Below are 21,950 nucleotides of genomic sequence, written 5' to 3'. Positions count from 1 at the left end.
TGATGCAAGTCTATTTCAACTGCAACATAGATTTAAGGATGTAGGAAATAATAATATTTTGCTTGAAAGCATGCTCTTAGATCCTCGCTTTAAAAAAACAAGGCCTTAAAGATGAAGCATCTTATCAAAATGCTTACACAAAACTTTCACATAAAGGTCGAAGTATTCAGATCGAACAAGGCGTTAGGTTTGAAACCGAACAAGAAATTATTGAACTCTCCATTTCAACTGCATGGGAAGATTTTGATAAAAAAGTAACACCAATTTTAACTAATTCAAACCCAACAGTAGCAGGAATTTTAGAGCTAGATAAATATATAAATGAACCGCTCATCTCAAGAACACAAAATCCTCTCTCTTGGTGGAAAGAAAGGCATTTAATTTATCCAAGATTATTTAAAGTAATGCAAACTAGACTTTGCGTTCCTGCAACCTCTGATTCCTGTGAACGAATTTTTTCAAAAGCGGTTAATAACAGAAAGGCGAAATAGACTTGCATCAAAGAATTTCGAAAAAATTATATTTCTACATGTAAATATGTAAAATACTATAAATTTTATTTGAAAGATATTAACTAATTATTTATTTTTATTTTTTTTCATTATTTATAAAAACAAAATTTGTGTGTGTGTGTGTGTGTGTGTGTAACTGTGCGCGTAATAGTAAAATCATAAAGAATATTTAAAATAACATCAATGTGATAAAAAAAAACAACAGAGACGGCATCAATGGATCGCTCAAAAATAAGGTATGGTACAAGCTATATTATTTTAAATTATTCATTTTGTCATTTATATCTTTAGAGAAAATAGTTAAAGATAAATTTTGTAGTTATAAATCCTTTTACTTGGTCTAATATCCAAACTACAAGCTATGCATAAGAAAGATTGATATGAATCGAATCGAATTGTTATTGAGAAAGATTTGATTTCTCGTCTCCTATCCATTTAATTGTTAAGAATCGTAAAAAGAATCGGTTTCTCCTGCAAACCGATTCTCGCTTCTTTCGTTCAGTATAAAGAATCGACTCGAAGGAACGACTCGTTGACGATTCTTCCCATTACTAACCACTACTAGAAATGTTTTTTAATAAAGTCGGTAGGTTGAAGAGCGTTTCTGTTGATTGTTATGCCACCAGAGCTTCAACAAACGCTATAACTATAATATCTACAACAAATGTACAGGTTCGCCTACTGTTGGTAATATGTACTACAAACAGAAAACACGTTAAATACTACAGGAAGACAGAGTACAGATCGTAGTATTACATTACGTAAGTTAAGAATACTAGATCGTGGATACCGGTGTTCTTTGGTCGTTGGGTTTCAATTAAACACACATTTCAGGAATGGTCGACCTGAGACTGTACAAGACTACACTTCATTTATATTTTAGTTTGTTATTATTTTTTAAAAAAAGATTTTTAGCTCTAAGAATGAATTTGAATTCGAGATGAATCTTTAAGAAAGATTTTTAATCAATGTTAGATTCACAGTGAAGTTTAAAAAGTTACATAAAATGTAATTCATATGTAACAAACTAAATATGATTATCCAGCCAGAAGTTCATAACTTGCCCACAAGGCAAAAATGTAACTTTAATTGAACTAGAAAAAAGACAGTTGCAATGAAAGGATTTTTCAACATTTCTATTTGTTGTGATTTAGAAAAATCCCTGTAGCCACCAATACATACTAATAACCTGGTACAAAACTCAAGGCAGTTGTGGACCTACAATATGTAATTCATATCATGAATACAATAAATATAAAAAAAAGATTTACTTCTAGCAGTATGGAGGGTACTGACAGTAGAGGTTGTGAAGTTGTAGTGGTGACTTCTTTTTTAAAATCTATTCTCTTCTTTTCAACACAGTGAAGTAGATAACTTCAATGATAAATGTGGTAAAGATAAATGTTACATGTTGAATCATAATATATATACAGAATATCAACATTTTCTTTTCTCATATCCATTAGGTAGGATGAATAAATATGAAAGACCTTTCTCTGAGTATCTTAGTGTTTGCTTTAAGCTGAAATATCAATGTTTATTGGATATTTTAACTCGTCTCCAGTCGATACTTTCTATGAATGTGAAATTTGGACTTGTTTTCCTTTTACATCAGCTGATCACAGCAGCTTCTTGATGTATATATTTACTTTGATTATATTATCATCTCTATTCAAATTCACAACCACAAAGCTGTATTTGTTGAATCGAACATTTTTCTATTAGAGAGACTGAAATCCTTTTTTCATTTTATGTCAAGGCATACATTACTACACCTTATTTGCAGTCAAAAGTTTATGCCAGAACACATTTAGCAGCTAAATGTATCAAATTTGAGAGCTACATTAAAAGCTTTTTCTTTGTGTACTCTCCCAGTTCATGACTTGGTTCTATATCATTCTGACCTATGTAGCAGAATTTTTTAATTTTTAAAATAAAAATACTGACACAAACACCATACAGTGTATCTTACATGTAGGTGTCATATATAATCTGAGATTGATTTAGCTGTGTTTTCATATTTTACACCTTCAACTACAACTACAGTATAATAATTTTCATCTTATCTTTTACATAATTGCTAAATTTTACGACGTAAATTTTCTAGTAATGACATTGACTGACATAAGATTTTATTGAGATCAGATTTAAATAAAATAAATTAAAAGCATATTTTTCTATTTCAATACAATTTTTCATGTAATCATTGACTCATATTTATTCATTAAATTTCAAACAAAAAAAGGTACATTTTTATTTTTATTAATATAATAAGCTCTGAGAATGTAGCTTTAATTACAATTTTTTTTCTAATGCTTACAATGAGGTGAGACTAAAGTCCTTGTGTTGTTATTAAAATATTATTTCTCCCAATTTGAAGAGGTAGGCCAATTGATTTTATAACAAGAATATATTTAAGTACATTTTCTTTGTAACAGTAAACTTCAATAATTCAAAATATTTCTCTTTTGTTCTTGCCACCAGAAGAAACTGTGTATTCTTTACCTTTCTTTCGTTTTCCTGTTTAGCCTCCGGTAACTACCGTTTAGATAATACTTCAGAGGATGATATGTATGAGTGTGAATGAAGTGTAGTCTTATACATTCTCAGTTCGACCATACCTGAGATGTATGGTTAATTGAACCCAACCACCAAAGAACACCGGTATCCACGATCTAGTGTTCAAGTCCGTGTAAAAATAGCTGGCTTTACTGGGACTTGAACGCTGGAACTCTCAACTTCCAAATCTGCTGATTTGGGAAGACGCGTTCACCACTAGACCAACCCGGTGGGTCAAAGTGTATTCTTTACCTAACAATGCAGCACTTAACTTAAATATTCTTTCGACAGCAAATGCAGATTTCTCAAAATTTGTAAACAGGGTATTTACAAGGTAAAGGAAACACTATTTTTTTTCTATAATTATTTTTTCTTTTGTTTCATGGTCCTTAAATTTGATAGATTTTCTAACTAACCTATGAGCTAACCATATCTTTAACACATTAAAGTTTGGAATAAAAACAGATTTATGTTATTGTCATGTCTGTATATCTGCAACAATTCTTCATGATGTTTTATAATTTAAAAGATGAGTTAGAGATGGTTTAAAAGTGTAGACAGCATGAATGCAAAAATAGATAAGTAGATGAACAGAATAGAGGTGGGAGAATGAATTCAGATCAGGAGGGAAGAATTAAAGATAAATATATTTTGTTAATGGGGGTACTAAGAAATTAAAATTCTAAAAATACGATAATCTGTGAAGGATGAGAAGATGAACTCCCAGTATATTACCTCTCTCTTTTTCCTGTTTAGCCTCTGGTAATTACCATTCAGATAATACTTCAGAGGATGAATGAGGATGATATGTATGAATGTAAATGATGTGTAGTCTTGTACAGTCTCAGTTTGACCATTCCTGAGATGTGTGGTTAATTGAAACCCAACCACCAAAGAAAACTGGTATCCATGATCTAGTATTCAAATCCATCCCATTATGTTACCTAAGAATGTGTATAATGAGTTTCAAAGAAGCTAAAGAGGTGACCACATATAATTTTGACGGATAAAATCTATGAGAAAATGCCATGAAAATCAACTAAAATTTATAGGAAAATAATGGTGTTTAAAGAAAATTGAAGAGAGCAGTGGTGTATACAATTTAGGAAATTGTCAACTGGATCGTAACATCTGCAAGTATTGTGATACTTGCTTAATAAAGAAGCAAGGTTAGTCTATTTAATGTAGCATCTATCAAATCTTTCTTCTATTTTTTATTTATTTTTGACTAAATTTAAGTGATATTAACCTCTGTCTTTAAAAAAAATAACAAATGCAAGTAAATGATAAACATTAAAATAATCTTGTTTGGTTTTAATTTTTTTTACTAGTTTACATATTAAAGACAAACCTTTCTATGAAATTTTATTATTAAATTAAATAATCTACTCCATTATTGAAAATAACAATAATCTGTAGCAGTATGCAAAATGTGTTACAATGGAGATTAAGGTTACTGGTTAAAATCATAAATAGGATTATACAGATTAGTTAGAAGATAATCACAAATTTCAAATGACATTCCATTTCATAAATAAAGATACGCACAAGTTAATTCACAACATGAGTCATTCAAGAATCACAATGAGTCATAATAAGTTTCTAGATGTTAAATTTAGTTGATACATAGGAAGTTGGTGAATGAATTAGTGTAAGCATGTGAGTTAGTGTTGAATGAGTAAGAAGATATTATTATGGGATAAATGAAGTGTTTCTGAGGTAGATGCATTTTTTAACATATAGTTTAATTACTTTAAAATAATTTATATAAAAGGTTTTAGTAGAAACAAGGGTTGCCTAAATTGAACTCACTTGCTTCTATACTTCAGCCATTTATTTTTGGCAACTGGATGCAGCTATGTAAATTGTAAAATTACCCTCTCCAAAACAAGGAGTATGCATGTGTTTTCACCAAGGACAAAAATTCAGTCAGTTACAGAGACGATACAGTCATAATCACAATTATTGATAAGAGCTTCTCCAGTTGCATGATTTTTTAGTGCCAATATTTACAATTTGATATAAATAGAATACATTTATCTTATAAAATACACAATATAAATACCCAATATAAACATAATTACATGGTAATTCGCATCTCAGTTCTTATGCTGCCTGTACATACACTGATGTTAACAGTACGTACCCAGTTACGGAATCAAATGTGCACGTGCTACTATTGCTAACTTCTAATGAACACCTTAAAGCAAACTGTTCGTAGCCTTTGCCAATGATTGAAAGGAGGCTGATGCTGTAGTAGTTTTTATAATCTTGACTGTCCCTCTTTTTATGGATTGGTATGATGATGACTTTCTTCCAGGTGGAAGACCATAATCTGTGAGCCAGATCAACTGAAGTAGTGTGTGGAGTCAGTGAAGCAGAATGTCTCCTCCAGCTTTGATCGCCTCCGCTGACCCCATCCACTCTTGGTGCTTTGCCATTCTTTAATAACTTTATTACTGCTTTAACTTCTTCAATCATTGGTTGGTCATGATTTAATGGCATTGCTGGTGCATCAGTTTGTGGCGGGGCTATGTGAATCCTTGTGGAGGATTGTGGTTGTAGAGTTCCTGGAAAAACTCCTTCCAGCGCTGTAGTCATTCGTTTGTTGACTGCACAAAGGATCCATCCATCTTTCGGATGTTGTTATTTGTCGATTTCGTCTTCCTGCATAACTTTCTGTGTGTGCCACACAGGGTGTGGTACTTGTGCTTGGATGCGGCTTCTTCAAGGTCAGCTGCTACCTCATTCCAATATGCCTCCCTATCTTCTTTAATTTTCTGTCGGACATCTTTGTTTATTTGCCAATAGTGTTCATAGTTGGTAAATTTTTCTTGTTTTTGTTTTTCTACCATGTTCAAGCATGATCTGAAATCCATGACTATGTTCTATGGAGAATGGCAGGGCACAGAGGTTTGGTGCAATCCATGATGGATTTAGAAACCTGGTTCTTCTCATCATCGACTTCATCTATTGTTGCCAGTTCTTCAAATCGATTCAAAAGTGCTATCTGGAATTCCTGCCTGTGTATGGGATCCAGCAGGTCAACAGTTCAGTCTGGCTGTTGGTGGTTACTTGCGCATGGCACGACAAAGGCGCAGATGTATTTTGGCTTGAACAAGGTAGTACTCATATCCACAGTCTGATCCTTGCATGGCACGCGCAACCTGAAATCGCTGGCCAGGATGATTATCTCAGCTCTTTGAATTTAATCCAGCGTGTGTTGGAGCTGAATAAAAAATTCATCCTTGGCTGAATTGGAGCTTGTTTTAGATGGGGCATAGGCTGACAGGATGTGGGTCCTGATGATGTCGAGCTGAAGACTGCTAGTCGACTTCATATTGGGTGGAAGGTGATTATGCTTTTAGCCGCTTGGCTATTCTGTCCACCATGAATCCAACACCTGCTTCTTGTTTTCACCAGTGGAGTAAAATAATGTTATTGACTCATTGGCAACTGGAGGTTGTACTGACATCGATCCAGATCCAGTGAGCCGTGGTTCAGACAAAGCTGCAATTGATATCTTGCATTTGGCTAATTCCTGTGCTATGATCTCCTTTTGGCCAACATGACGTCCGGTTCGCACATTCCATGTGGCTAGTCGAATTTCTTCTTTCGGACTGATAACTAATTTTTTTCTTTCTTTCTTTGGCCAGTAGTCCACTTCTCACAATGGCAGCACTTTGTGCTGCCATTGTTGGCGCATTGACTGCCTTGTATGCGTTAGCATTAGTGGTTGAGTTTGATTAAATTTTCTTGTGGTTCTTACCTAGTTTTCCTCCAGTTTCCTGGTCACCTCGGCGGAATGACCATCCTCCCCCTTTTGCAACCGGGCTTGAGACCGTCCTTAACAGAGTTGTAAAAATGTAGGATTAAATAATGTCCCTAAATCCTTAGCGGATTAGTAATATTCCCTTAATCACTAGGAATAAGAAAGTCGTAGGGTGCTATGTCTGTAGAACACAGAGGCAACAGCATCAGTATGGTGTTATTTTTGGCTAAATAATCACGAATTATTATGAAGTTTGAGGTAGACGTAATCGTGGTGCAAAATCTAATAGTTGTTTGCCCACATTTGTGATCATTTTCTTCTGACTGCCTCTCGTAAACGACGTAGAACTGCTAAGAAATACTGTTTGTTGATCGTTCAAACTTATAATAAAAATTCGTAATAGGCGACGACATTGTAATTGGAAAAACGTAAAATTTTACTGTAAACTGGCTATAGCTGTGCTTTAATTTGATAATCTTTCTTAGTCTATGGTTGGTGTGAATTTAGTAATGATGGTGGCAACGGGCTACGAAGTGGATAGGAAACTGAGGATCTTAGCGCTGTTATATATAGGACAGCAAATAGCGCTATTAGTAGTTGTAATATCAACTAAACAATCCGAAAGAATAAATAAACCAAAATTATAGTTTAATCTTAACTGATTATTTACCATTTTAATTAGAATTAATCTATTCTTTGTATAGAGACTTATTGCTACTTTCTAAACAAAATACTTTAATAAAACACAATATTTTGTCTTTGTGTTACGTTGCACTATTGATGATTATTCGTTAAAATTATATTGATGTTCATACATCATATGTTTTGAAAGATTTAAGTACATAATTCTTTGTTATTTTTTATTTTAATCGTAGTTAATTTTTCCAATGAAACCTCATAAATTGCTTCTGTAACGATATAGATAATTACGTTTCTGTAAGTAAAATAATGCTGTTATTCCACTTTTTAAACTTATTTAGTAGTTATTATTCATATTCGATTTCTATGAAACTCGTAAATCTTAATTGTTTTTTTTTTTTTAATAATTAACTTATTTAAACATGCCAACTAATAGACCTTAAATTAATACTATAGATTTGGAGGTAATGTGAGAATTGTTAATTAACATTTTAAATAATTTTTAGTGTTCTAATTAATTGTCACATTTCATATTTGAATTGTGTTTATCTCACTTTTTACATTTTACATAAGATTCTAAAGATTAACTTACAGAATGTTGATAGTCGGTCTAATTAAAGCAAAATAGAAAATGTCAAATCCAAATTTAACTGTGCTTAATTTACTAAAACAATACCAACATCAAAAATATTTATATCAGTATAATCAGTCTACGAGAAGATTTAAAAAAAATATATTTAATCGTATTTATTTCAATCATTTGTACATTTTAACATAAAATAAGTATTTTTATCATAGTTATGTAGTTTGATACATAAACAGGAATAAAAGTACCTTCTATTACATTCATAAAAAGGTTATTCATTATGAAAGAAATCAATAAAAAGATAAATAATATTAATAATTTGTTTTTCGTCATGTGAGTATTATTTAAATTTTGGGTAATTTATTTATCGATAATAAAAAAGATTAAACCTTGCTTACTGGCTGGAGTATTCAAATTAATCTTTTCAAATTATCACAAATTGCTAGTTTTATTTAATTTATTTTCTATTATATGTTAAGTTTTTGCGTATACAATCAGTTACTTGTATAACGAGTCAGAGTATATTTTTTAAATATGTGTTTGTTAAATAATGATAATTAATTTCTTATATAAAAAAGAATAAAACTAGGAGTAGGGTAGCTGTAATTTGGAGAGGTCTGAAGTTTTTGTTGATATAAAATAAATAATTGAAATAGCACAAAATAAATTATTAAATTTATTACAGAAAACAATAATTAATAATTATTATAGAATTATTCAATTTTTTTGGCTTTTGTAAGAAATCATTATTAAATGTTTATTCATAAAAATATTAAATTTATTATTACAATTAATTATGTAACTAGTGCATGTAAACTTAATAAAATTTGTTATTATTATTAGAATGGATGGAGCTGTTACAAATATTACTAAAGTTTTACAATGGAATAAACGCCCAGAATTGGTTCTTGTTGTGAAGAGATTTTATTCCCAATCAGTGATTTCACCATTTATTGAGCTTATTCATTGGCTTATTTTGGTAAATAATAATTTTATTTGTTGGTGTTTTTTACAACTAAATATTCAATGTTGTTTTCTTTTAAAATAAATAATTAGTGTTCTTTGTATGGATCTTGTCCAAAAGATTGTTATTACACATTTATATTACATACTTACGCCTTTCTTGATCTTCCCTGAGTTCTCTAAGTAGTATAACATTGTCACACCTAGAATTAAGCTATCTGAATAGGAAGATTCAGTAGTATTAGTAATATTTTTCTACTTATGAATATTCAAATTCAGAAAACTTTATTCTTTTTTTGCTCTTAGTAATGTTGGATCATCTTAATCTTAAAATAATTCTTAAAATAATTACTTAAGTCTTCACCTTGGTGGACTTCAGAAAGTAAGAAGTTATATTTAAGAAGTGGTTTATCCGGCCCAGATAAATCAGGACAGGATTTCCAGTCTAAATTTTACATCCTATCAGTACGACAGATTGAAAACAAAGGGACAGAAAGACAAATGTGTGCACAGGATAAGAAACTGAATAAAATCAGTTTGCTTTCTAAGTTTTTGGAACACAGTTCCAAATAGAAAGAGTAATTAGAAAAAGTATAAAACAGTAGTTGTATCCTATAACTTAGTGAAATGTAAGGACTTTATTTATAAATGGTATCATAATGAATAAATATGTAGTGTTAGTGAATACCTGACCACTAATGATGGCTGATCTAAAGCAAAATTTGCTTGCACTCTCTGCATGTGTGTGTGTGTATGTGTTTGTGTGCACATATGTGCATGTATGTGTTTGCGTACATGTGTCTTATGTAGAATCTTTATGCACCTCATTAGCTTATGTTCATGAGTGACTTATTATAGTTCATTATTTTATCAATGCTTGAGCAAGTAATTAACTTATAAAATAACAAAATGAATTTAATAATAAGTATTCAATTTGAAAATAATTTTAAAAAACCTTTATTTTAATCAATTCAGGAGCAGAAGATGACTGTATATATTGAAGAAAACGTTATTAATGATGATTCACTAATGGAGTGTTTTTTTGATGTAAAACATTTGATTAAATCATTGTCAAGTAAACTTGACTGTGAGAAAATTGAATTTGTTATTACTCTTGGAGGTGATGGAACATTAATTCATGCCATCTGGCTTTTTCAGGTATCATTAATTTATTCATTTACTACCAATTAATTTAAGTAAAAATCTCATTAAATTAAAATAAATCAAGTTCATATTTAATAAATAAAAAAACTGAAATATAAACATTAAGATGTTCAAAAAACCAAACATAAAGGAGTTGTAGATCATTTCTATTCAAACACAAAAATAATTAATTTTACTTTAATTATTACACAAAAGATAATTATATAAAAGATGACATTTCTACTAATTATAGTGTATAATTTTAAATATTACTTTTAAGAATCTTTATAAACCTAATTGATGTACATTTTAAAGTTGAGTTATTTTCAGCTATGAAAATTTCAGTAATACTACATAATACTTTATACTTCGGACTGCTGATGTTGTATTACACATAAAAATTTAACATTGAGTAAACATTAAATTTCGTATAAGGTTAGCAGTTGATTTTAGAAATTGTTGTATACGTTATGGTATAGGTTTTTCCAATAATGAGTAGTGTTCATTTAATTTAATCATTATTGATTAAATTTAGTTGTAATTATTTTAAATTTTGACAAGTCTTTTTTTTAGAACATTGTTACAAATTCTAAAATGATTTTATTTGCAATACTACCTTTAATTTTCTTTGATTTATTAAGAGAAAAGGAGAGGTTCATCAAAATTATTCCTACAGAATTTGGTCCATGATTATTTGTACAGTCTGAATACTATACTTTCTTTATGAGCAGATTAATTGAAAAGGTATATTTTTAAGTTGAATGAAAATATTTTCACATTTTAGAAGTAATCTGAGAAAAGGTGATTTCATGTTAAAAATAGCGAATCAATTACGAGTGAACTTCCAGTTTATAATTGGTATTAGACAAACTATTCCACTAAGAATGTATTTAAGTCTTTCACCAGGCAGGTAGCGATCATCCCTGATGCTTTTGTTTCCTGAAGATACTAAATTGCCTCTCTCCAAAATTTGTAACCAAATGAAGTATATATTATTTAGTCAGACCCGGAATGAAGGATATTGTATTTTAGATTAACTAATGAAGAAAAAAGATTACAGGCAATTGGCAAAAAAATGATAATAAATCTGGAATGATGATAAAAAATCTGGATCTATTTTAATTCATCAACAGTGGATATCTAATCATTAATGAACTATTACTGGATAGAATGGCAAAGAAGTGATCAAATACTATTTTATACAGATAGATGACATTAATATATTGCAATCAATCTGTTTCATACAACACTAAGGTCTTGCGAAACAAAATAATGTATGTTTAACCCAGGTTATTGAGAGTCAGCAAATTTATTGATGTCTGTCATGTAATGGGATGTGGAATTATTAAATATAGGTAATGAATATAATAATGCATATATATTACTTCTTGACAGAAAAGATTAATAATTTGTTGCCTTACACTATTTGTCCCAATCTTTGTTATGTCTGCAGGAAATGTGAAATATAAGAGGCACCAATCAGAGTTGCTTTCTTGGAGAGTAATGTTTCGCTATACAATTGTCCCGAGTGTGCAGTTGATTCAATAAAGAAAGCCGCAGCAAGGAAATTGCTTAGTTTCCTAACTTTCCCTAATATGACTGGCATAGAGCTGTTTCTTATATTTAGGAATAGCTAGAGCATTTTCAGAAATAGCTAGGCTATTCCTGAATGGTTTGGCTATTACATCCCATTTTTCAATAGGTTATATTATATGAGGTTGTCTCCAGTAAAAAAAAAAAAAAAAGTGAACACCTTCCTTGTATTTACTGCTTAAGTTGGATTCATTAGTTTGAGATATACACATATATCTATTCCAGGTCATTAGGTCTAGATGCTAAAAAACCCAATCATCCCATCTTTGTTCTGCTATCTCCCAATCTCCCACAAAACACCTCTGATCTCCAATCCTCCTTGATGCAATCTCTCCATCTCTCTTACCTGTCTGCCTCTTGGTCACCTATCTTCCATTTTTTTTATCACTTCAGTTTCTTAGCGAGTTTTCCATCCTCCTCGCATATCCAAACTATCTTAATGTTTTTCTCAATCTTTTTGGTTACTTTGTAAACAATGCATTTTTTATTTAGCTATGTAGCGGTATTCATTCTATCTTTTATGTTTTGCTTGTTACCAATCTCAAAAAAATAATATCTTGGAATTACATTAGAATGTTAGTATTTTGAGGTTGATCTATCCCACAGATTTTGTAGCAGATGGATGTGTAAAAGGTAAAAACTGTGGAGGTGGAAAACTTATAATTGAGAATGTAGAATGTAATAAATACATAGTGAGGTTAAAAGATTAGCACAAAACAGAAAGGGTGAATGGAGCACTGAATCAAACTGCTCAACTGGCAGGTGACTTCAAAAATAAGTAGTATTATAAAGAAATTAATTGTCCACCCATTTTTCAGGCTGGTATATTTCCTAATGAAATAATTTCTATTGGAGCACTGCATCAAATTGCTCAACTGGCAGGTGACTTCAAAAATAAGTAGTATTATAAAGAAATTAATTGTCCACCCATTTTTCAGGCTGGTATATTTCCTAATTAATAATTTCTATTACAATCTATTAAAAAAAATAAGAAAAAAATAGCCAGATATCCTTCATTTCTATAAATGAAATATTTCTTTTTTGAAATATCTGTGTAGAATGCACACATTTTTATCTTTCCAGAGGGTGACCATTTTTTCTGAAGGTTTTACTCTTTGAAGATGAATTTTTAAAAAAAATTGTAATGCTTAAAAGTTTCACATTTAAAAAAAAGGGGATAGAAGATTATATGACGTGTAAATTCTTTGACTTTTATGAGTATAAGAATTCCAATTATTCTAATGACTGGGATGTGGATGAGGCTTCCCTATTTAGCTTATTAATTCATTTAGGAAATCAAGTTGATGAAAAGTATACTTTCCTGCATAACAGTTTTATGCTTGCAAAAATTTTTGTCGATTCAGTTTGCTCAATTTGTACATTTATTGTACAAGTATGTTATACGGAATCACTTAAAATTTGTTAAATTTTCTTTATATTGTGTTTGGTTATCATTATTTTTCTGTCTCATATCATTATCAGAGGTTTACATGAAAATATGCAATCTTTTTATAGAATTTTTTTTAAATTAGGTTAATTATTATTATTTTTGATAATTATTTTTTCATTGATTTCGTCATTTTTTATTATTAAATATTGTTTTAACTTTATGGAAAAGGAAAAATAATAATTGCAAATATAATTATCTATTTTATTTTTCAAGCAGCTATGATAACCACTGAATTACAGTAACTAATGACAGATCAATTTCTGTAGAAAGTGAAAAATGCTAAGCCAGTGGATGAAAGGCAGAGACATTACTACTCCACCATGGTTGGCATTGATAGGTAGTACCCTCATTCTTCACTGTTTCAGTTAGATTAAATTATATACGAGTATAATATGCTAAATACAATTTTTTTTTAACTGTTGATATGTTGTATTATTGCATTCTAGATCATGATTTTCTTTTGACAGAAAAAAGTGCCTCCGGTATTAGCTTTCCATTTTGGGTCTCTTGGATTCTTGACACCATTCCACTTTCAAAATTACAAAGAATGCATAACAAAAGTAGTAGAAGGTATAAACATTTTTTTCAAATTTTTAAAAGAATTTGTCGTAAGAGTAAAGATCTTTTCTAGAATTTACAAATACAAAAAAGTGTTAGTTTATTAGTATTTAAAAATGTAACATTGACTGATGACAGTATATTATTTGCTTGTAAAAATTTGGAAAACATTTGTTCTGATACTGAAAATGTTCAATTTTCTGTAGACAGCCTGCAAAGGTAAGTATAGGTGGAAGGTTAGGTGAAAATGTAACAGTTTATGGACAGAAGTTGAGGAAGCCCAGTCATCCAAGTAAGATATAAATTTAGTTTGCTCCTTGACAGTACTGTTAACTCCTTGCTTTTTTATTAGTCAATAGGTCTTTTGCTAGTCATTCTGCATTGCTCATCTGGTATATGAACAAGTATTTTTGAATTACTCGTATATATTTTAATTTTCAGTTTACTTTCACATATACATCTTATTATTTTTATTTTAATTTGACAGAAAGTTATTACATTTTAAATATATTATCTAATTAATGGGTACATTATAAACTTTTATTGCTTTTTGCATATTATTAGATATGTGAAATTTAAGAAACTTTCAGATAATTCTCTTCTTATAATTTGCACGTTTTGTTACATTAAATTACACATAATATGTGAACTTAAAAACTTAAAATCATGAGAGTTCTTTATTGTAATATTAATTATTTATTGTAATTAACTTCAGTAGGATTAAAAATATACATAAGTGTATCTTTCACAACAATTAATCACAGTATTTATGAGTGAATAAAAATAATATGCTTCCTTTGTTAAGGTAAAATACTAAAACATAATTTTTTCTTTTGGTTAATTCTGTATATCTAAAATGAACAGAATTACAAATATAATAATTTTTTTCTAATAATAGTATACATTATATTAGGATGTCAGAATACTTATTGTTTCTATCTATAGAGTCAAAAAGGTAAGTGATTTGAGCATTAGGTGATAATTTAGAATATTATTAGGTTAGAGGTCACTTTTTGAATAATTCAAATACATTATTCTTATATTTCGAGTTGATTCTTTACTTACCACATGTAAGATTTAAAAAATTATTAAAATTTGTTGTCTCTATTTCTCTCTGTATGATTTTATTAGTACATTTGGTACTTTTACCAAATGTATTGCGTAGTTTGACTGTGTAACTACTTTGAAATCTGGATTTCATATATATCTTAGAAAAATTTCTCTCTTAAAAAAAAGAAGAGCTTTTTCATTTGTCTACGTACAAATGTTCAACCAGTCATACAAGTTAATAAACTTCTGTAAGTTGTTTATTAGCATCTTTGATTGTCAACAATTTTAGCAAAACTATTTGTTTTTTTTAAATTTTACCTTACTTATTTTAAGTAGAAGGGTGCCTATAATATATATATATATTGTAATCATGTAGTTATATTAATTTTGTTGATAATATGTTTAATGATATTGAATTATTTGAAGATGACTCCATTCAGAGTACTAAGTAAGATGTAGTAAATAAGATTGTGTAATAAGAAAAGGAGATAATTTTGTGCCCTATGGAGTGTTCTGCTAAGTTATACAAGAGTAAGTACGGTGCAATTTTGAAGTTGAGTTTGTGTTGATTTGACAAATTGTTAAATCAAGGAATTTACACAGAAGAATATTAAGAATTCTTGGTATCAGATTAAAACACGTGTATTAATAAAAAAAAATCAGCAAATCCTATGAAACAATTGCAGGATGAAAGTTGTTGAAAATGTTAATTTTATTTTTCTAGATTGAATGTAAACTTTGCAGAAAAGTAAGCAATAAAAGATTAGTGTAAAAAAGAAACTGTTAGAATTTCTAATTTACTTGGAAAAATATCTATTAGGATTTGCAATAGCCATGATTTTTTCAATGTTATCAATTCAGTTGATATAAACTTAAATGAAAAATTAATGAACACAATTTATACAAATTACTTTTAAGATATCAAATGTGTTCATTTCAGTTAGCATGGTTATACCGCTTATGATACGTATAGTCATACAAATACGTATACCATACTCATCAAAATAAATCTATTTGTTGTCAGATGTTAACACAAATACAGCTTTTCTTCCCACTACACACTTAACTGCAGATTACTTTTCACTATACACGTATACTACACCCAGAGCACTACACGAATTATAACATATACATTTACTCGACTACACAACAACATCGAACACAATTTTCTCTTTGTTACACTCTGTGGTGTTGCGACATCGTACGAAACGCAACCGCAACCCAAGGTGGGAACTAACATGCCGATGGGTGAATGGCTCTAAGTAGTGAGTCTCGAACGATGTCCTCTGGGCACCAGAGCAAATGCTGTTGCATTTAGCTCTAGCTCCAGTACGCATGCTCTCTGCTGGAGTGGTCTATTATACCATCGGTTCTCGTGGGGCCAAAATTTCAGTTCCTACAGAAAATTCTATGATGGTTGGTGGTCCATCTGAAAAAACCACCAATTTAAGTCTAGTGAAAAGGCCTCGGTCAGCTTATCCTCTGACGAGGATAATTTTGCTACAGCCGACGAAGATGGTGTCAGGTGCAAAAATGTTTGCTTTGTTGTTATTAGGAATAATCAGGAGGGTGGCTCCCTTCAAAAGGTCTCGCCTTTCCTGATTAATAAATGCATCACAGGATGTATTGGTTCTCCGAGTAACATTAAAAAATTATGTGATGGGACAATTCTGGTGGAAACATATAACGATGAGCAGAGTCGCTCTTTCTTACGTCTAACCAATATGGGCGGCATAATCATAAGTACGACATGCCACAAGACCCTAAATACCAGCCGAGGAGTAATTTTTTGTCGTGACCTTCTGGAAATGAATTTAAGGGAAATTGCTGATGAACTTTGTACTCAAGGTGTTGTAGAGGTGAAACATATGATGAAACGGCAGAACGGAACAGAAGAACCGACACCTCTCTTATCAGTCTTCCTGTTCCTCCAGAGAAGATTAGAGTGGGTTACCTCTCTGTTCGGGTACGCCCATTCATACCCAACCCACAGCGGTGTTTCAGGTGCCAAAGGTTTTTTGATTATTTTAACTTGTATATTTTAACGACTTCGTCTGTGGTATTAGTTTTGAGTTTTATATTGCCTTCTTGACTTGTTTTAATACATTTTTATTATATGATAATTTATTATATGTTTTGGAGTTATTTTACCCTTTTATTAATAAAATTCCGGGCGATGATAACGCCCAGGCGTTTCTCGCCCACAAACAAAAAATAATAAATAAATTGGTATTTGCAATAAAGAAGTACAGTTTACTCTTTCCTAGATACAAATTAACCTAAATGTAACTTTTACTGAAACCTAAATAGATTATACATTAATGTAATTTGAAATAATACAAAATGTTTTATTCATAACTAAGAATAAAAAACTAATTTTAAAGTTACTCTAAAAATACAGAATATAATTGTTTAATTTATGTCTATTTTACTGCATTATAATTAATTTTTTTATTATAATTTAACTGACGCCCTTAATGCTGTCTGAAAATGTATATTTTTAATGAGAAATTTCTTTTAAGATATTTCAAAACCTATTTTGTCAGTTTATACTAAATAGTGATCTATTACTAAATAGTAATCTTTTCTATAGTGATCTATTACTAAATAGTAATCTTTTCATCTTTATAAAGATGATTCAATTTGAAGTAAATGGAACATTGACTTCTTTCTCCTTAATCAATGAAGAGGAGCTGATCATTAAACCTTTGGAACAAAAAGTTCCATTGATAGGTAAAATAGATGTTTAATAATTAAATGCTTAGAGGATAAGAGGGATAAAAGTGACTTTTTTGGTAAATAGTTATATGCAGAAATGAATGAATAGCATTAAAATATTGTGGACAAGAGATCTAACTCTTATCTCTGGTACTGAGATCTAGCGGCAAATAGAAACACGACTTTCTGAATCATATATTTTGATGAGAGGACAAGGGATACAAGTCACTTGTTATATTCTTGTTTACTAAGCCATAGCTGATTTGTTTTCAACAAATCAATTGCTGTTATTTTTCACTAATTTAAAGTTGCTTTCTTTAGTATTATTATTTCTTATGATAAAATTTACATTTTAATAATTAATTTAACTGTTATTTTATTGTTTATTAGTTATTGTTACTTAATTAGAACTTTAGACACATCCAGAAACATAATCATGTCAGCTCAGGAGAAAATCTTCCTAACCTATTTGAAGGTATGTAAAGTTTTTTAAAATAATTTATACAGATTACATTCTTATTTTTTCATTGTCTTCTCATTGCCTCCAGGCTAGGCCTAAAGTGCTTTATGATTTTTAAAGATAATACTGATGAAGATGTAACTTAGAGTCCTAGCACAAATGACAGCACTTCCAGCAAACCTTCCCCTCTCAAAGGTAAGCCTAAACATATTATTTGCTAACAATATTGTTAAATAAAGGCATTTTTTGTACTATATTAGGTTTTTTCTTTTAAATCTGTCATTTCTATCAAAATTGTGTTCAGGTTGTTTTATTTAGCAACAGCATTCTCCTCTTTATTTAGTAAAAATGTTATTTACAAAAATATTCTGTTATGTTTTAGATGGAGGAATAAAGTGTTGCAAAGGGATCACCTTTAAAGAGACTAAACATATAGGGAGAAAAACCCAAAAGATTGCATCTTTAGAAAAAGAATAAGGCATTAATTCAAGAAACACTAGCAAAGCATATACAGATCGAAAAGGTAAGACAGATGTGGGTAGGAAACTTAAAACTTTTAATCACAACTGCCATTTCCAGTACAATATGCAGATGAGTGAGGAATAACATAAAATACTTTCTGATGAGTACTGGGGTCTCAAGCAGCTGGGAATTACAATTTTCATATTTAAATTCTACAGTTGTTTTGGATGACCCAGGCAAGAAAAAGGAAAATGTTATTCATGGTAAATCTGTTAGCTGCAAGTATTACTTACAGACATAAAGGTACGTAAAGAATTTTTTTAAGACTGGATATCTCAAACAAGCGTAATGTTATAATTAAGAAAAAAAAATTAGAAACTAGTATTTCACCTTGAGAAAAATGAGGATGCAAAGCTCCTGTAAATAAGATTGCCCAGGAAAAGATGGATTTGGTTAAGGAACGTAATTAAACTATTTCCATTACAGTAACTGCTAGTCAAGACTATAGGCTCCAAAGAGGTGATATCTAAATAGTGATTTAAGTCTCTTATGATTTATCTCAGGAATTCTGCCAAGAAAGAGGCAAAGAGTTTGACTATATCTTTCTATAAACATGTTTTTAATAGTAATGCTAAAATCTCAGTTTCCATAAACCTCACAGTGACACATGTGAAAAACTACAAAACACTATCAAAAATGGATCATCTGATGTAAAAAATGTTATTAAGAAAAAGAGCTCCATCTGCATAAAACAGTGAGTACTAAATCTGCCATGGCACAAGCTAAAGAATAATGTAATATCAATTCTACCCACATCGAAATAGGTTTTGACCTTCAAAAAATGTTGCCAATACTGATTTTAACATGTTTCAAAGTATATTATTCCAGGGATCTCTGGATGTACAAATTATCTGTACATAACCTTGTTAGAGGAAATGCATGTATGTTTTTATGGCAGAGGGTTTATCAAGCAGTAAGAGGCTGTGAGGAAATTATGTCTTGTTTGTTGAAATATTTAATTCATTGCCTGCTGCATTTACAATACTATCATTGAACAGTTTTCAATGATAATTGTGGGTGCCAAAATAAGAGCCAATTTATAGTCAAATTCTGGATGTATGTTGTTAACAAGACTAATGTAGAGTCTGTAGACCACAAGTTCCTCCCAGCAGGGCATTCTTATAATGATTGAGACCAAGATTTCACTACCATTGAAAACGGAAGAAAGAATAAAGAAAGAGGTGTGTTTATTACAGAACTGGCACATATTATTGCCAAAAGTATCAGTAAATTCCTGGTGATAAGTGTGAAGAGGAAGACTTTATTACTCTTGATGAAGTAAAACACCTTTATATTAAATCAGTAATTGGAATACAAAGCATGCAATGAACTGTGGACATTTCTCTACAGAACATTCAGTGAAAACATGCCATTCTTAAAGTGCAACATGAAGTCCAACATTGTAGAAATATTTCCTAACGAACTGCCCTCTCTGACCTCTAAAAACTACAAGAAAAAATTAAATATGCGAAGTACAAGGATTTCATAAACCTTTTGCCGCTTATACTCCCATACATCAAGACTTTTACAAGTAACTTCCTGTGTATGATAATGTACATGTACAAGTAGTAATATAAACTAGATGGCAAACCTCATAAAGAAGACCTGAACTGTAGAAGACTGTTGAGACTGACATTTCAACAAAAGTGAAGGAAGAACCTACAGTGGACAATATTTATGGTGCTGACTTGGAACTAAATCACAGTGATGCAATAGATCAGTGATGTTGTTTGAATTTTGACTTAAATTACTTGTTTGTAGTAAAATACAATAAATGCAATACTTGATTTTACTTGTAACCTATTTGCTTTATTATAGTTCCTTCTTCATTTGCAGGACAAGGAATTCTCTGTGACTTCTTATTACAAATAGCTGATAAAAGACAAAATATATGAATTAAATTCAAACAGATCTTGTAACCTAATTTTAAAAACCTTAGTTTGTAAACATTATACTATTTCCACTCTTCCTATTTTTACCTGAAATTAAATTTTTACGTTAAACTTGATTTTCTCAAAAAGTGGTTTTTGGCACTTGTACCTCATGGTACAAGTGCCAAATCTAAGCCATTCTAGGCCCTTCAATTTTAAACTTTTATTACGTTTGCCTTAAAATGTGATAAACATGTTGGGCTCTAGTGTTGAATACTTGCTTAAGCATTAAATTTGTTCTCAGTGTTATGATTTGTTGTAAAATAATTAATTATTGAGTTAAAATAATTAATAATTAACTTATTTATTGAATAAACTATTTTCTGTAAAGATTGTCAACATGGTTATTGTGGTTTAGTACTCTTAAGAGCACTGTTTATAACATGAGTATCCTGTTTAAATGTACAGGTTGAACAAAAAAGAATATTGGAATTTTTATGCTACCTAATATCTCTTAACTTTGACTTACAGAAATGAATTGCAAATAAAATTAAGAGTAACTCTTATACTTTTTCTCTACAAATATTCAATGTGAGCACTTTTGTCATGGCACACATCCAACTGATAGAAGGAGAGTTCATCCCATACTTTAACCAGCATGCCTGGAGTAATAGAAGCAACAGCTGCCTCAATCCAGTGGCTTAAATTGGGTCGATCAATGGGTAGTGGAGGCACTTACACAAGATCCTTTTGAAAACCCCAAAGAAAAAAATCTGATGGGGTTCATATCAGTTGACTTGAACTGATATGAAGTTCAAGTCATATCAATCTGTCAACGGATTGATGCTGACTGATCCAATAGTAATGGTTGAGGAAAACTTTATTCATCACATAGAAAGTAATACCGATGAGAAGGTGCACCCTCTTGCCAAATAAAATTCTCTGGTCCATCTTACAGTTGAGGAAAGAGTCATGTACGCATATCCAAATAAGGAACTCCTGTTACTCTTCAGCAATAAAGAATGACCTGGAAACTTGCACTAGGAATATTTGAGGAGTCCCTTTCAACTGCAAGGATTCATGAGAATTTTCTGACCCCAGATCCAGACCTTATATATATTAACTTTTCTACTTAGATGAAATGTTATCTCATCACTGAACACAATAGGATTGAGAAAAGTCTCATCTTCATACTGCAACATTTTGATTGTGAAGTCACATGTACAGTGTAGTCAGTAGCCTTTGAAGCCTGTAACAACTGTAAACATTATGGATGCATATGCAAGTCTTTTCATAAAACATTTCAACTGTCATCAACAGCATTGTGAGTTCACAGCTGGCTTTTCTAACAGATTTTTTATGACTATGCAAGAAAGACTCCCTGACATGTTCAACATTCTTCAGACACCCTTGGTCATCTCATATTGTTTCCTTCACACAGACATCTAATTATTATCGATGAGTGTTGTTTTCACTTGGAGGATCACAATTAAATTTTCTCTGGAACACATGTTGAACTGAAGCTACAGATTAGATTTAGGAAAGTGTAAAACA

The 21,950-nt window shown here is 30.6% G+C and overlaps 1 protein-coding gene across 1 annotated transcript in view; it reads left to right on the top strand.

Annotated features, from left to right (window-relative positions):
* Positions 1-6,743: 6,743 nt before the first annotated feature.
* LOC142317860 (NAD kinase-like) overlaps positions 6,744-21,950 on the top strand; it is a 39,553-nt gene continuing 24,346 nt past the window's right edge. The window contains exons 1-4 of the mRNA XM_075354409.1: positions 6,744-6,811; positions 8,912-9,047; positions 10,007-10,189; positions 17,952-18,018. Of these exons, the coding sequence (XP_075210524.1) occupies positions 6,744-6,811; positions 8,912-9,047; positions 10,007-10,189; positions 17,952-18,018 (454 nt within the window). The remainder of the gene's footprint in view (positions 6,812-8,911; positions 9,048-10,006; positions 10,190-17,951; positions 18,019-21,950) is intronic.

The sequence above is a fragment of the Lycorma delicatula genome, chromosome 1, assembly GCF_047948215.1.
Source record: "Lycorma delicatula isolate Av1 chromosome 1, ASM4794821v1, whole genome shotgun sequence".
Taxonomy (NCBI): Eukaryota; Metazoa; Arthropoda; class Insecta; order Hemiptera; family Fulgoridae; genus Lycorma; species Lycorma delicatula.
Note: the sequence above shows the minus strand (reverse complement) of the source record. Positions and strands in the feature narration are given on the sequence as shown.